The sequence below is a fragment of the Cottoperca gobio genome, chromosome 20 (assembly GCF_900634415.1).
Source record: "Cottoperca gobio chromosome 20, fCotGob3.1, whole genome shotgun sequence".
NCBI lineage: Eukaryota > Metazoa > Chordata > Actinopteri > Perciformes > Bovichtidae > Cottoperca > Cottoperca gobio.
Window position 1 is genome coordinate 8,642,803 of NC_041374.1, and position 17,253 is coordinate 8,660,055.

At 44.6% G+C, this 17,253-nt stretch overlaps 1 protein-coding gene across 1 annotated transcript in view; it reads left to right on the forward strand.

Moving 5' to 3' along the window:
* The first annotated feature begins 578 nt into the window (after positions 1-578).
* The window catches only part of kcnb2b (potassium voltage-gated channel subfamily B member 2b), an 81,024-nt gene continuing 64,349 nt past the window's right edge, over positions 579-17,253 (forward strand). Inside the window, exons 1-2 of the mRNA XM_029458120.1 lie at positions 579-806; positions 1,829-2,530. Coding sequence (XP_029313980.1) covers positions 1,946-2,530 — 585 coding nt within the window. The 5' untranslated portion in view covers positions 579-806; positions 1,829-1,945. The remainder of the gene's footprint in view (positions 807-1,828; positions 2,531-17,253) is intronic.

A 17,253-nucleotide genomic window follows, 5' to 3' on the forward strand; every position in this document is an offset into this window, starting at 1 on the left:
TATCCGTATTCAGAGGAGATTCCTCACAACGCTGCGGGCTTTATTGTGCATTTACACTCAAGAGGCAGCATCACATTTCATGGTCATTTCACTTAAAGTCGCCTGTGGCAAAGTGTGCATCTAATTTGCCATCATCACTTCACAACCAGCATTCACGAGGCTTTCTAATATATGAGATAACGCTTTTTGGCATGTTTTGTTTCTGTGTGTGTAAAAGCCTAATGTGATCATATCTCATAATCAACACCATCCTCCTGTTTCCACGTTTCACACGTCGAAATGTTACAAACTGGTTTCCTGTAGTTGTGTTGAATATAATCTGCTGACCAGTTGCGTTTGTGTTTTATTGCGAGGATGTGGCGCAGCCCGCGTGCACCCCTCTGCTCCTCCTTATGTAGTGTACAGCGGGACACTCCGCAGTTCGCTTATCCCGTTCCTTCCCGTTGCCTTTTACGCGCACGACGTCTGCAGTACAGTGATTCAGTGAGCCAGTCCTCTCGGCACGCTACACGCTTCTGGATGAAGGCTCGGCAGGACTGTTTCCACAGTGTTCGGATGGAGAAACCGCGCTGGTTCTGTTCCGCTGGTCATTTGTAAAGGAAGATATTCACGCCTTTTTCTTTCTCCTCCTCTCTTCTCGACTCATTTTCAAGAAAATGTGGGACGCGCGTTCTCTGCGCGGCGTCCGCGGAGTGCTCTCCTCAGTCGTGGCCGCTTGACTAAAGGGGATCCCGGCTCCCTTCTCATCCTCTACTCCCTTAGGAACAAGAGGAGTTTGCATGCAAAAGGTGGTTTATCTCGGCAAGGTGAGAGACACTGTTTTTCTGTCACATTTGGATACTTTGAACAGAGTCGAAAACAGAGTCCGTGCGTTGCGGGTACAGCTTGTTTAGACTGATTTTATATTGAAGGTGTTAGATTATAAAAACCTTGAACACTAGATACGTTCAGTGTAACAAGTCTGCGATGCTTTTGGATTTATAGGACTGCAGAACAAGTTAGGACGTTTACATGACTGAGGTGGTGCCGCTTTACATCCAACTCACGTCAATCACATTTGCGTAGTAAAAATATCTGTTTCGTGGCCAATGTTTGGTACAAATAATGAGGCAGTCAAACTAAAAAACTGTTGCATTCAAGGAACATCGGTTTATCTTCATTCTGTACACTGTGGATGAGCCCTGTTCTTAATTAAAAATATTAACCTGCCTAAATAAATGATTAAAGACTCTAATATTAGCAACTTTTAATTTAATTGTGAGGATTTATCCATGAGTGAGGAGCATTTTAATCATTCTGTTCAAATGAATAATTCTTCACAGTGCATTTCATGTGCAAGGGGTTATACATGTCAGCAAATGTGATTATAATGACCTAAATGACATTGCTGTCATTCAAATAGTAAGAACACGTGAATTAATTTGAAGGTTTCTTTCGGGTCATTTGCTTCCTGACCTGCCGCTGAGTCCCATTTGTGACTGATGGGGCTGCATAGAAAGTAGTGCTCCTCCAGCAGGACTTCATCGCCTCACTTCACACAACAGGGTGGAGCGGAGTGCAAAGCAAAGCAGCCATATTGACTGTTAAAACAAAATCATTGATTGAATGTGATGAAATGGATCAATAACACTGCAGCTGTTACTATTTGTGACTGACAATTTAAAGTAACAGGTGACTGTCTTAGTGTTTAGAGAAGTACCAATGTCTTTGAAATATGCTTAACACAGCTGTTTGTTTGTTTTGTAAAACATCTAGTTTGTCTGAACTGAACTTGATTGTGTGATCAGGGATTGAGTCATCTCACAAACTGTCTCTTTTGTCTTCCCAGCCATGGAGGGACTTGCCTAAAGAGGATCCAACATAATTCAACATTTTTAGACTTTTTTTTCTTCTTCTTTTTGTGTCATTGTAACATCTTCCTCAACAAATCTCCTCTTCCATCACCATGGCTGAGAAGTTTGGACCAGCAGGAGTGAAGTCCACCAACATCCGAACCATTCCCTCTGTGCCCCCCGAGCCCATTGACATCGTCCGCACAAAAGCCCGCTCCCGTAGAGTCCGCCTTAATGTCGGGGGTCTGAACCACGAGGTCCTGTGGCGGACCCTGGACCGGCTGCCCAGGACTCGGCTTGGAAAGCTTCGAGACTGCAACACCCACGAGTCCCTGATGGAAGTCTGCGATGATTACAGCCTCAACGAAAACGAATACTTCTTTGACCGCCATCCAGGCGCCTTCACCTCCATTCTGAACTTCTACCGCACGGGCAAACTGCACATGATGGAGGAGATGTGCGCCCTCTCGTTCGGCCAGGAGTTGGACTACTGGGGGATTGACGAGATCTACCTGGAGTCCTGCTGCCAGGCACGTTACCACCAGAAGAAAGAGCAGATGAATGAGGAGCTGCGGCGGGAAGCCGAGACAATGAGGGACCGGGAGGGAGAGGGAGAGTTTGATAACACCTGCTGCCCAGACAAGAGGAAGAAGCTGTGGGATCTCTTGGAGAAGCCCGGCTCCTCGGTGGCTGCCAAGGTAGGGAACCAAAACTGGACGTGCGATCACACACCGCCCCCATCTCACATTTTCTCTGCCTGAATCATAACACATTACAAGCACACTTATTAAAGGCCTACTCCCACGTGTAAAAGATATTCATGAGTTCATCCGTTTGAATCTTAAACAGACGTGCACTGTCCTCTCATCAGGGGTTTCATTGTGCCATCTGTGTGCTTTTTGTCTTGGTGAGTTGCAACAGTTGTGAGGGATGGATGGGATATAGAGAAAGGTGCAGTAGAGTGACGATGAGGAGTGGAAGCAGGTGTGTGATGAGGAGTCACATGTGTAGTTGTAACAGAATAAGTTGTGGAATCACTGCAGGAGCTAGATTTAGACTCCATTTGCTTTGACAGAACAAATGAGTGGGTGCGTCTGCTTCTTGTGTCGCTTTCTTCGCCGGGATGAAGTCTGTCAGCGTCAGTCGAGTCTCTTTTCTCGTGCAGTGGAATTACGTGTCAGTCTTGAGCCATTTCTTCATATGACCTCCCGTCAATAAGTGTGTAAGGGACTCAGCGAAATGACAGGAAGCTGTCAGAAGTGAGTTCCAGGTGCATCAAAGAATACTGTTGATTCTGGAGCCGCTTACTACATTTACCTTGAGCCAATTATTGCAAATTGATGAGGTAGTCATGAATGCTTCTTCACGCTTCCCACGCACCACGTGTTCATAAAACATCAGTCACGTGCAGTACATTCATGACGACTGTGTAGCAATGTCCGGGCCGCTCCTGCTGACACGTTGACATTTCTGACTCCAAGCCCCCACTCTGACTCGCTGCTCAATTAGGTACGTCAACCTTGATCAAATCCAATCACTGGTAATTTACCTTTGGTGTCCAGTATCCTGATCTCATCATCATGGTAGTGCAGGGCCCGGCTGGGTATATATTCCATGTCAGAGAAACACAGGGTCCGGTGTGTGTGTGTGTGAGACCCGAGCGACGTCATCCCCTCTGTGGGAGAAATGCAGCTCCTATTGTGCTGTACGTGTTCTGCATTGTTTTGGAAATCCTGCTAGATTCAATTTCAGACCCCTGGTGCCTTGAGCTAAATTTATAGTGCAGTATTCAGCTTTAAAAATGGCAAATGATATGGTAATGACGCTGACTGCAGAAGGTTCAGATGCTTTTATAGGGATGCTGTATAGAGCTGCTGATCGACTGCAACTATTTTGATAATCGATTAATCGTTGAAGTAAATGCAGAAAATACCCTTTTCAGCCTCAGATATGCAGATTTGTTGCTTTTCTCTGTTTTATATCATATCAAAGTGAATATCTTTGGACTGACAAGACATTTAAGAAACTTTAAGAAACTGGGATATAATCGGAACATTAATCGATATTGGAAAGAATCGTTAGTTTCAGCCCTACTGCTACATCTTTTCTCTTCCTGCACGGCTTGTTTACCCTGAATCCACTAGTGATGTGTGATTGACAAGGATCCCGCCTCAGCGTAATAATTTTATTCCGCCTCCGGCATCGCAAGAATCAATTATAAGGAGGTTTCTGATATGTGTTTTAAGTCAAACTCAGGTGACAGCAGTGGAGTAATTTGACACGCTGTGTGATATCTGAAGTGATTCACCTCCTCAATATGGGCCCTCGTTCTCCAGATATATTGCTGACCTGTTCACTATCTGTGGGGGAAGCCTGTGAAACCTTTAAGGGAAATCCCACCCTAATTCACATTGACGTTCTGCTGAGTGCTCTACGAGGAGAACTTGAATGTAACTTAATGGCTCAGCCCTGCAATCGCACTAAGGTTATCCACAGCTGAAAGAACATTTGCAAACAGAGTGCAGGGGCCGTTCCACTGTCACACAGCAGCTCCCCGAGGTCAGGGAAGCCTTTTATGGGGCACGCACGGTGCAGTGAGAACCCTTCAAAGCCCTTGACCAATGAAATGTCATTACTATGCCAGTACACAGCTGTGTGCTTTTATACAAAGCAACCTGAGCTCTTTGTCAAACGCAATCCCAGAGTCTTCTGACGTGCACAGACTCGCTCTCCCTCTCTGTCTCTTCCTCTCGGCTTTAATCCTATATTAGAGCCCATTGTGCTGCTCTACAGCACCTATGGCCCTCCATGTAGCAAAGAAAAGTAAAGCACGAGAGGACCGACCTTTCAGGTCAATCAAGCTAGGATTACATTCATCAGCAATAACAAGAACGCACGCCTGGTAGTACGCACAAGCCTGTCTTGTTCTTTCAGTCCAAAAATAAGTCCAAACAATATTCACTTTAATATGAACTGGAACAGAGAAAAGCAGCAAATCTTCGTATTTGAGGCTGAAAACAGCATTTTGACATTTTTGCATGGAAAGTTACTTTAACGATAAATCAACTATCAGACTAGTCGTCTAACAGACAGAGAGGTGAGGCTTGAGACAGACAGAGGAAAGCCCTGGGAGCGAGGATGATGTAAGAGATGCAGTCATGTAAGTCACGCCTCAGGATGCCGAGCTGGACCTTTGCAAACCTTTCCCGATGAATAATAAATGAAATGGTCATAACAAAAAGGACACTGGCTAATGCAGGCTTCTCGGTGTTACCGCCTGACTTTTGGTTGAGTGCCCCCGAAGTGTGAGGAGGAGGGGGGGAGTGAGTTTGCAGAGTTGAGAACTCAAGTCACAAATTTGATGACAGAATCACAAAAAGACTTGCAACTCGACTTTAACACAAACGACTCGTGACTTCACTTGGACTTGTTGTGTATCTCCACAGCGTATAGCCACTGGTAGAATAGTGTCATGTGCTGTTACGTAAGATTAGAGTGGCACTCGTGCTTTAATAAAAACATGAGGTGTGACGGTGACTTTTGCTTCTATATTCCCCTGCGTAAATGTTCAACCATCATTCCTGCAAAGACGTCTTTTGATGCATATAGCTTGCATGTAAACATAGTTTGTATCCTGCTTATGTTTTTGTGTTTGAAATGTGTTTAGATGTTTGTTTACGTGTTCAGATAACACATCAATATGCAGAAAGCGTGTCAGCACCTCCCCAAACGTTTGCCTCGCAATTAGTGATTTAGTAAGAGCTCCATCATTAACATATGAGTCTGGTTGTGTTCCTGGTTCATATATTAATGCTCAGTTGTAATATATGCATTGCATAGTTTGCAAGGGCAGCATCTTTTGATTTTGATTTGTGTCCATGCGAAGCTTGTGTAGAGAAAACACTCCCTGTTTCTTCACTTCAGAGTTCAGTCTGGGAAAATAATGGCCGAGGATTCAGAGCATTTTAAAGAGATCAATGTTTTGCCAGACATTTCAAGTTGGGTTTTCTGTCTCCCTCCCTCCTCCCTACATCAGCCATGTCCAGCCTTCTGCTTGCTCTTAATGTGGATGAGCACCATTACTCTCCCCTTTATCTAATAATCTAGTCTGCTAGTGGGAATGCTGAGCAATAGGCCTGTACGGGCGCAGACTCACGCTGTTTGGTCCTCCTACGCTTTGAAGCAGCCAAAGACAGTCCACTGTTGCTGATGATGACACAATGTTAGGGAGCTGTAGCAGAACACGGTTCTGTAGCAGACACTTCAAATAGCACTCGCATTGTTCGATCCTGATGCAGCAGAGCCGCAAACACAGCCAACAGGTGACGTGATGTTTTCACTTTGTCTGTTGGTCAGCAGGATTATGGAAAAAGGCCCTTTCTTCATGAAACTTGGTAGAAAGGTGTATCAAGGTCCACGGAAGAAATCATTACATTTTGGAGCGGATCTGAATCCCTAAGCGTACACACACATTCTTTTTCACTTATGGAAACGCCTCGGCGGAGGTCTGCTCTCTCTCTGCCCTTCTAATTAATTTATAGAATCAGCAGAAGTGATTTTTATGCTTAGCTTTAAGTGTGACGGGAGCAGATTCAATGAGCAGCACGCTGTAACTCCACAGCTGCCTGTTATTGCTGATCACTGCAGACAGCCTGTAACTCTCCATCCCTCTCTTTCCTTCCAGGCCTTTGTAGCACTGAAGCACTGAAGCAAGTGTTTGGCCTCGTGTGTGTGTGTATTGATGTGGTTTCTGATCGTGAGAGGGTCACAACATGTAGGGAGGTGACGCTGGGAGAAGTGAGGGAGAGGCCTTTAGTCAGCGTTAAGTCAAGACCTCTGAACAGTGTCTGCCCTCGGGTCAAATTGCAGCAGCAGGTCCTCTTGCGTTTCAGTCTCATCCTCTCATCTTCTCATGGATTGTGGTGCGTCTTCCGGAGGGGAAATCGATATGCATTGGCATTTTATGGAAGAAATGTTCTCGGCGTGTGCTTAGTTTGTGAAAAGCCTGCCCACTGCTGACCTTGACTGTTGAAAGATTGTGAGTCATGAGCTTGTCTCAATGTTTTTAAGTCAAGCTGATGTGTAAGAGCAGAGCAGCTGGTAACGACCTGTAGCAGTTTTTATTGAGCTCTTATTTGATGGAAGCATCACAGGAGAGGAGTTTAGGTGCACAACTCCCTCCCCCCCCCCCTGCATCCTCCAAGTTACATAAGCCTTCCAGTGAGCCTCTAATCAGTACAGCCTAGCGTTTAGGCACCGGTACCTAAATCCTCTTTATCATAATCAGATAAGAGACAACCTCCTAGATTATAGGTGACATTAGTTCTTATAGACCCTGCATTGGCAAAGGCTGCAGCATTCATCATCTGGACGTCCCAGCCGTCCATCCCAGTCCACCACTGTCGTCCTTTTGCCTCGAGAAGACACCTGCAACATTATCTGAAACTCATATCAGTTATTATACAGTATCGTGGTTGAATCACGAGAGCCTGCAGTGTCAGTTTCAGACCTTTATACGGTTTGCTTTGTAGTATTTATAACCGCGCCTTCTTCTGTTGTCATGAAAAGTGGCTGATTTGTTGTAGCGACTAAAGAAGATTTCCTCTTATGGACAACAAAGTGTCATGACTTTGAATTCAAAGTTATGCTACTATATATATATAATAACAATAGCGTTCCACGTTTAGCGGGATCGTGATATCTGTCTTGTGGCTCAGTTTCATGCTGTGGATGCATGTTCTCACACACCGTCGGTAGCATTAATGCACGTTTATATATCCCACTAAATAACATTGGTTTGTTGGGTACTTTCTCCCAGGAGACCACAGTCCCGCGTAAAACCAGGATTGAGTTATTTGTTGCGTAACTTCTTTAGTTATTTGAACCAAAACCACGTTTCCTAACCTAAACAAATACATGTGTAGCCTAAACTTAGCCGAGTTGTTTCCTGTGAAGACGGAAGTTTATTTTGAAAAGACCGTTGTGTGTTATGTTGTGTGGGTACATTTGTGTTCTGATGGATTATTGTATGTACAATACAAGTGTGTGTGGCAACATTCAGCAGTTCATATCATAAAAGCATTTTTTTATTTTTAAAAGCTTCAGAAAAATGACATTTGTCATTTATAAAATGCTTTTGTCAGATTACATCTGGGTTTCACGGCAGAGTCACGTCTTAAAATGAAGAGGACGGGCTGAAAGGGAGCATTTAAAAAGAAGTTGTAGAAGAAGAACTGACTCTTTGAATTGATCTGTTGAAACCACGCCGTTGTACATTTCTAATCATTTCACAAATGCTCATTGATTAATGTGTGCAGCAGTTGCGAAGCGAACATCCATCCTCTTCTCTCTTTTTGCTTTGCTTTGCACAAATAACCGCTGCTGCTTTCTTCCATCTTCCTGATTACTAGTGGGAAATTGCATGCAGAAGAATTACAGTCTGGACGCAGCTTAGCGGGAAGAGTCTCCCAACAGAGCCCAGCGGCCGGTCCTCAGGCCGAGAGCACTTGACCATGTAGTGATTCATGAATGAAGACATCATTGAGTCATGAGCCGAGACGGATCTACACTCTGTTATTCACACAAAGCAAAGAGGAGGGAGAGAACTACAAACTGCAGTCAGTGTAACTTAAGGGGAACAAGAAAGTCCAGCATCCATAACATGGCCGATACAAGCCGAAGCTAATGAGTGTCCAGATGGTGTGAGAGGCCTGATGCTGGAGCCTCATTACTTATTCTCCTGTCATCCCCACAAACACCCTCACATTTCCTAAGTGAACAAATCTGTTATGGATATAGGGCTGCATGCAAATAAGGATTTACTTAATCAGTTAATCTCTCAATTATCTTTCAAGTAATCATTCCGTGTATAAAATGTTAATTTCCCCAGAGGTGGGATCTTCAGATCTGTTTGGTCTAAACAACAATTCATTCATTTATTTATTATCTATGTCATTTAAAGGTATACTATTGATACACTAGATGTATGTTATATATCTGAGTTATGTACTTTATCCCAAAAGTTTCAGGAGTAATCTGTAATTATAATCCAGTGTGACGTTAGATTTGGTCTCCTGTAAAGCGTCGTATGTGTCAGTAGCTTGTGGATCGATGCTCCGCTCAGACTCACTGTTTCAGCTGTTTCAGTCTCCACCAACTCTCCGTGGAAACATCTGCTTCTTCTGCTGAATTGAACGTTCACAAGCTAGTCGCTAACTTTATCAGTCGTTTGGTGCCATAGAAAACAATCCCATGAAAGCTGTTGAACCAAAACTGTAAAGCTGCACGCCGGAAATAGAAAAAACAATGAGACTCCAAAGAGCCAACAGGAACTGCAGTCAGGAGTTTATTACATTATTATATTATTATTATTACGTTGCATCATTAATTGAACATTATTGATTATAGCCTCTGTAAGTGAGCATGATTCATTTTTCTCAGCGTAGCATTTCTTTTATACACACTTTCTATGCGAGACATAAATCTCAGTGAAGGCCGGAGTGACTGAGAGCGACAGCTTGAGTGACACTCTGGGTACGAGGCTAATGTGTTCCTTCCTGCTCCTGTCCTCCTGTCCTCCTGTCCTCCTGTCCACTTGTCCTCCCGTCCTCCTGTCCACCTGTCCTCCCTGTCCTCCTGTCCTCCTGTCCACCTGTCCTCCTGTCCTCCCTGTCCTCCTGTCCACCTGTCCTCCTGTCCTCCCTGTCCTCCTGTCCTCCCTTTCCTCCTGTCCTCCTGTCCTCCTGTGCTCCTGCTCCTGTCCTCCCTGTCCTCCTGTCCTCCTGTCCACCTGTCCTCCCTGTCCTCCTGTCCTCCCTGTCCTCCTGTCCTCCTGTGCTCCTGCTCCTGTCCTCCCTGTCCTCCTGTCCTCCTGTCCTCCTGTCCACCTGTCCTCCCTGTCCTCCTGTCCACCTGTCCTCCTGTGCTCCCTGTCCTCCTGTCCTCCCTATCCTTCTGTCCTCCTGTCCTCCCTGTCCTCCTGTGCTCCTGCTCCTGTCCTCCCTGTCCTCCTGTCCTCCTGTCCACCTGTCCTCCCTGTCCTCCTGTCCACCTGTCCTCCTGTGCTCCCTGTCCTCCTGTCCTCCCTGTCCTCCCTGTCCTCCTGTGCTCCCTGTCCTCCTGTCCTCCCTGTCCTCCTGTCCTCCCTGTCCTCCTGTCCTCCCTGTCCTTCTGTCCTCCTGCTCATTACCGCAAACACGGCGGCCTCGTGAGGTTTGCTCGCCCCGTCTTTTGCATCAGAAACAGACGCAGAGAGGACGAGGCTAGAAGAGTCTGTGAACACCACGCTCTCTGTTACGCACACAAACACACACTCATAGTCAGGCTTTCACACACATTATGCCCTCGATAAGTACAGCACACAACTACGCATGCCCATGCATACACACACACACACACACACACACACACACACACACACACACACACACACACACACACACACACACACACACACACACACACACACACACACATACACACACATACACCTCTTTATCTGAAAGCCTTCAAATACTACTGACCCAGCTTTCTGTGGCTGCCACACTGTCGTCTCTCTTCCGATATCCTTCACTCTACTTTCCCTCTTTACCTCCCAGCTGCTCCTTCCTTTACATTCACTTTTTTTCATATCACTCCGGCGGCCTTTCTTCATCTCTCCGCTCCGTTTCCCCTCCACGTACATATCCGTCTTTATTTACTCGCAGGGTGAACGCTGAATTGTGATCCGGCCGCTCCATGGTGGAGGCAGTGATAAGAGACTGCATTGGTATTCATTGTGCTGCTTTTACACTCTTTATCAATCACGTTTATGATTCACTGGTCAGAGAAGTGCTTCCTCGGGGGTGTCCACCTCCTGTAGCACTGAGGGGCTCTACTGCTTCTTTACATGCCATAAATACACAAACAATACAGACTTGAAAAACGACTGGAGGAGAAAAGTGAAGCGTATTGAGAGCTAACAAAAGGGATTTCCTCTGGCAGTCTCCCCGACCAGGAGAAACCTTCCTAGGAAAAAAAAAAGGAAGTGTAATCAACTTCATTTTATTTGTTTCCTCGGAAATGCTGTGTTTGTGTAGTTTCCATGGTGACCGTGGTGTGCCATGGTGACTTATCGACACCCAGGGAGCAATTCATCTCTACAGGCTGTGTGAGAGGCCGAGCAGCTGGTGGCTCCGCCTCCACAACCAACCCATGCAATGTTCAGGAGACACTGGTGGTAATAAGTAAGGAGCCGGGGAAGGGGGTAATATTCAGAGAAACAACTCGTAAATGTACGAGAAAAGAGATTCTCTGAGATCAAAGTCACAAATTCACGACAGCTCGCTGTGTATTCTGCCTGCATCCAGCAATAAGAATATACACATGTGATTTTAGCTCCGAAACACCAAACTATCATCATCCTGACTTTGAAGAGACATTATTCAGAAGAAGACAAGAGAGGGATTTGGATGAGGTGATAATGGATGTTCGATACTGTTGCACCACACTCCACACTTTCATTATTTCTCTCTCAGAACGTTACCCTCCTCCTCCGGCTCCTTATTTGTTTTTATAAACACACAATGGTCCTAATTCGACGTCGTATATTTGTGTTTGTGTATAAGAAAGAAGAAGAATGGCCCGGCTCTCCAGGCTAACCACAGGGTCTCCAGAGCTTCAGCTGCAGAGCAGGGACTTGGTTTTGTAGCGTATAAGCCATTAATTAAAAACCTCTTCTCTCCGAAGGAGACTCTGAGGACGTTTAAGAGAAAAGAGACAGATAGTGCGGATTAGTGGAGGTTGAGGAGGGTTGAAGACACTTGTTAGCCGTTGCCTCGTGGATACTGGGCGACGAAGCAGAAGTTCATTGTGATTGTCACACACATGTTCCTCTCACCACCTCCTCCTTCACCTCCTTTAGCCTTTTACAGTCTTTTTCCCAGTTTTGCTCGTCTTTTGGACCGTCTCCATCTTCTTCATACCGTCTTCTCCTCTTTCTCACTTTCCTCCTGCGTTGTCATCCTGTCGGCTGTGGCTGTGCACGTCGCTGCGGGCTGTGCTGCCAGCTGTTTGCTGTCTCCCCGCGCCCCGGGAAGTGACAGAAGAAATGATTATATCTCCTGCTCTTTGTTGTGTGTGTGTGTGTGTGTGTGTGTGTGTGTGTGTGTGTGTCTTCTGCTGAGCCATAGGAGTTCCTCAGTGCTGACCACAGTAACTTTGCTTTGTTTCAAATGCTTTCATGCAACTTAATGTCTCCTATATCTGACATCCATTATGCAGAATGTTCATTTTAAATAGCATATTCTCAAATTCAGTCATAAAAGTTTAAACACAATATTTAACTATTTCTTCCAGTGAAGATATTTCTGCTTATGTCAAGAGTTTCTTTATTGGTCTTGAGATACAGGTATGTTCGATGTCTGTTGCTCAGTCCACCACTGACTTCTTATTCTGGGCTAAAGTCACCAGGATTTCCTTATTGCTGAATCCTATTGCAAAGTATAATTTACTCAGTCTGCAATCCACTGCAGGCATAATACACGGAGAGCCATGCGGTTCCTTTGACAAAGAAAATGAAATTGCCCACTATAATCTCAGAGAATATCTGAGTATTATTACTCTCATTGTAAGAAAAAAACATCTTACAAAGATTTAGATTAAATCACTAAATTTAGTGGAGCAGTTTCTGAAATCCCTCTGTAACCCAACGATCACAGCTTTAATCCTCGGGTGTGAAATATTAGATAAAAATGAAGAACTTAATATGTGCCATTATTCGTGAGCTTCCATCAAAACCAGTCATAGAATCAGTAACTTAGTCAAACACTAAATGTGTGTGTGTGTGTGTGTGTGTGTGTGTGTGTGTGTGTGGCGAGGCGAGGCGACAAGAGGCATTGATACAGTCCTTCAGCTCCCTGGTGTGATCTTAATCAGCTTACTGCTATTGGAGGAGAAGATCCGGCTGGCCTGAGGGCACGCAGGGACGAAGATTCACTCAGAGCATGTGACCCGTGTCAATGTCAGGAAGTGAAGCTGTGAGCCAAAGGATCAGAGTGTGACACACCTGAAGGCTTTGCTGCTGCTGCTGTAAGTTCCCTGTGCAACAAGCATAGCTTGGTTAGCTTTAGGAGAATATTGTGTGTGAGGTCAAAATAAGTGACGTAACTTAAAATAAGTCCACGTTGCATTTTGTTTTCACACAGTCTCCGGGGTGAAAGTTCTGTGTTTGTTCCAGAATCAAACCTGGTGCGTTGCGATACATTATCGGCCTTTAAACTACATCGCACGACCTCCGGGCGCCTTGTTGTATGTGACGCTGAGTTGTGTTTGACGCCCTACGTGTTACAGTCCAGTACGTGTCTTTGAAGTTCAAAAAGAACGATAACTCTGGACCTTTCTTGCCATACATTTCACAGCACAACGTGTCTTTGTGTTCTTATCGGCTGCTGCCAGGTACAGAAGGATCTGTCCTCCATTATTACAGGATCAGGGAAGATTGTGGTCTGTCGGGTGTTGACATTTGGTTGAAGCCGAGCCAGTCGATAGGATGACTCTCAGGACTGTTGAAAGGCCCAATAACTCGCTGTATTTCAGAGGCTGCATAACATGTACAGTGCAAGTGTCAACCTAGAAACACCATCGGCCTCGCTGCTCGTACTGATGCTTTTAATCGCTTGCCTGCTTCTCATATTTGCTGTTTCACTCCCTTGGCTCCAGCCGTGCTACTTTTACAGCAGCTCAGCTCTTCCCTTGATGTGATTCACCTTCAGTGACTCACCGCTGAGTTGATTCTCTTTATACCCTTCTTTGATTATATACATCTCTTGTGTGAAACATGCCTGTTTACCTTAGTGTCCTCAACTTACTCTATTTCATACAAAACTCCTCAACGTTTATGGGACGTCTCCCCCTGTTTGTATTTAATGTATGATGGAATATGAATCTGACAAAACCCACGAGAAGTGCGTTCGCAGCCGGACTCACCGCTGAAGCCCGCTGTTTCTGGCACTAACCCAAATAAAGATTTCTTTAAGTATACTTGTTTCGCAATAAATCCCTCTTAAGTATCGTGACAGTATCTAAAGGCCACCTAGAACTCCTAAGCATCCCTAGTTTTCACCTCCTGTTCCAAGGTATTGAATAAGGTGCCTGAGAGTGAATAACAATACTAATGTTGATGGATGAGTGTTGATACAAGGCAAAGTAGCAGGGGCTTTTGTCACGTTTCCAGTGTTGCTATTCTCGCCTTTCCGAGTGGTTGCCTTCACCCAATATACAGTCAGTAGTCTCGCTCTCTTCGGATCACACTAATACCGCTTTAAAACTGCATTAATGTTGCCATAAAAGTCCATTTATACCACAGATAGACATCATAAAGCTTAGCATAAAAACTGCTTAACACTTAGAGGCAGATGTTAAATCGAAGCTTACTTCTAAAAATACCAACAAGGTGTCCGGCTCCACCACGTTACGACACAGTGAGCGAGAGAAAGCAGTGTGCAAAATCTAGATTTCATCGTCACGAGTAAGTATACAGGAAGAGATTAGGTCTCATTTAAACATATAGCTGCCTTGTGAGTCGGTAACGGCTGATGCGGATTATAATGTGAAGCATTAAATCCGGTAAAGCAGTGAATCCTTCATGATTCATCTCCTCTGTTGTTACTTCAAAATGTATTTATTCCCTTTCTTCACATATCACAGCTGACGAAACCCTGGCCTTTAATATTCCTTAAAATGTGTGTTTTATTTTATAAAGTGACGCACTTCCAGGGTGACCTTCTGTCTGTGTGTGTGTGTGTGTGTGTGTGTGTGTGTGTGTGTGTGTGTGTGTGTGTGTGTGTGTGTCTCAGATTGCATATCAATAGAATTTTTAAGCAGTCTCAAGCACACAAGAGTACATACACAGATACGTGGAATATTCAAACAAGACGGATAAAAGACCAAAAAGCATTTCATGATTTCCTCATGTTAAGTTCACGTTAAAGACTTTGTGTCTCAGGCAGCTGTACAGGGATGTATTCATCAAAACATTCATATTTATCTGTCTCGTCGCTGACATTTTAATTTATTTTACCCTAAAGTTGTATTTATTTTTTTGTTTCATCTCACTTGAGATTCACTTTGCTCTCATATATGAGTTTCGCTTTATCCAGCTGAAGCACAGTTGGAGGAATGTGTCTGGAGAACCAGGCAGCGGAAAGTTGTGACAGAGGAATGCTGTTTACGTTTAATAGTTTAAAAGTTTAATAAATATTAATTTTAAAGTGTTTACCATTTCGCTGTGTTTAAGATGGGCTCCGATTTAATCATGGCGCTGTAATTTGTCTTGCTGAACACAAGAAAATTCCACAAATTACTCTTTTCCTAATTGAAAGCTCAAGTCTGTCGTCTTGCAAGGATTAACTCTGGTGCGTCTGCCTGTCTGTCTGACTGACAGGCAGACGCACCCCCAACCTGATATGCTGCTACACTAATCCTCTGATGACAGAGTCTAACGGCCCCGTAGCATCGTGTCAGCTGCGACGTGTCAGCTGCGACGTCCCATCTGCTCGACAGCGTAATCATCATGCGCCCAATGACGATGGTGAATCAATTAGCATTGCTGGCATATATCAGATTAAAGCTAAGCAGGGCCAAAGGCGAGCTCATTAAAACGGTTGTCTGTTTAGTTCGTCTAAGAGAGGCCCGAGCTCCGGCTCAGAGTTGTTGAGGGACACGTTGATGCTCAGAGTTCACGGCCTAATCAGGAGTGATCGGCTTCTCCGTCTCCAGGCTGAACCAGGAAGACGTGGAGGTGAACATTAAGAAAAGATGTTGCTTTAACGTAAAGCTGCTCTCGTGTAATCAACATATTTGACAATGGGTGTAATCTTTGTGTCATTTTGTTGCTTGTAGTTACAAACCACAAAGACAATTCCACAACTCTTTAGTTTCCCTGAACTCTGCTCCACATTTTAGCGTCTTTCAGCTCATTGTTTTGATTTCACGCCCCGCAAACTTTAAGGTTTTGGTTCATTGCAACCATTTTGAATGTTGTCAGTAGACTGAATGTGCGTTAAATGGGCCAAACACGTTGTAACTAGTTGTAAAACTGAATGAAACGTCAACACCTTGAACACAAACAAAACTACTTGGTTCGGTTTAGGAAAAGATCGTGTTCTGCGTTAAAATAACTGATCGTAAAGTGAATGTGAAACTTTCTCCTGGGTGAAGTGTTTTCAGCAGACCAACTGACATATTGTATTAGACTTACATGTGTTCAATCACCTGAAGCTCGACTCCACACTGATGCTTATGTTGCTCTGCATCTCCTGGATGTGTAAATAGACAAACGTTATCCATATCCACCATCATACCATCTTTCTCTAACTTTAACTTCAGTGTGTGCGTTGCCTGATCTCATACCTTAAGCATGTTTTTTTAACCACTATCTTTCCCTAAACTTTGTTTTTGTATGATTGTTCAGACACGAAACATACAGTATTTGAGAATGTGTGCGTCTCTTTTTGTATCTGATAATATGTGTGTTTACATGTGTGTTTTCAGAAACAGACGGTGTGCAAGAGTCTCATTGGTCCCCACTGGGCCTGCACTGAAGGATGCAGTGTACACAGCCTGCAGATTACATTAGTGCACGCTGCATACATGTGGGTATAGTGCGTGTGTACGTGTGCCTGGCCGTGCAGGACTGCAAAGGCAGCACACTGTAGCCAGCCATGTAGAACATTGCACAGACAGAATCATGCAAAGCACGTTGCAATTCAAGTGCTCTGCAGCGAGTGTGGCGCTCCATTTACAAGAATACATTAAATGCCATCTCAATAGCAAATGTCAAACAAATTTCCCTTTTGTTCTTTGTCCTTTCGATTAAACATGAGCTCTGGTTGAGCTAACGTTTTGCTGAGACAGTTTTTTTCCCATGAATTTGAATAGTATGATAATGAAATCTCCAATCTTATCAGCCGTAGATATCTGCTCGCTGCTCTGACAAAGAGCTCATTCGTATCCGGTGGCCCCGGCGAAGCGCTATTATAAAGGAGGAGTTAGTAAGGGAGATGCACTTTGATATGAAATATTGATAGCCAGGACATATACTTGAATTGCAACAAAGTGCTCTCAGACAGAAACAGGGAGCTTAGGGTAAAGAAAAGGAAAAGAAAGATAGCGAGGACAGGGAGGACAGGGAAGCACGGGGGGGAGAGGTGAGCTCCAGTGTATCAGAGTAACAGACTGCAGCAGTCGGAGAGATAAAAGCTTATTATGAAGGAGAGCGGCAGACAAAGCTTCACGGGGACAGTGCTTCGGTTGAGGTTGCGACTCTGTGACCAGAACAGGGATGTCTCCTATCCACAGATTACACAAATAGCTTCACTGCTCGTCTGACTCTCACACTGTTAGTTGCCACATACAGAAGACTGAAGAGAAAAACCACCACTGA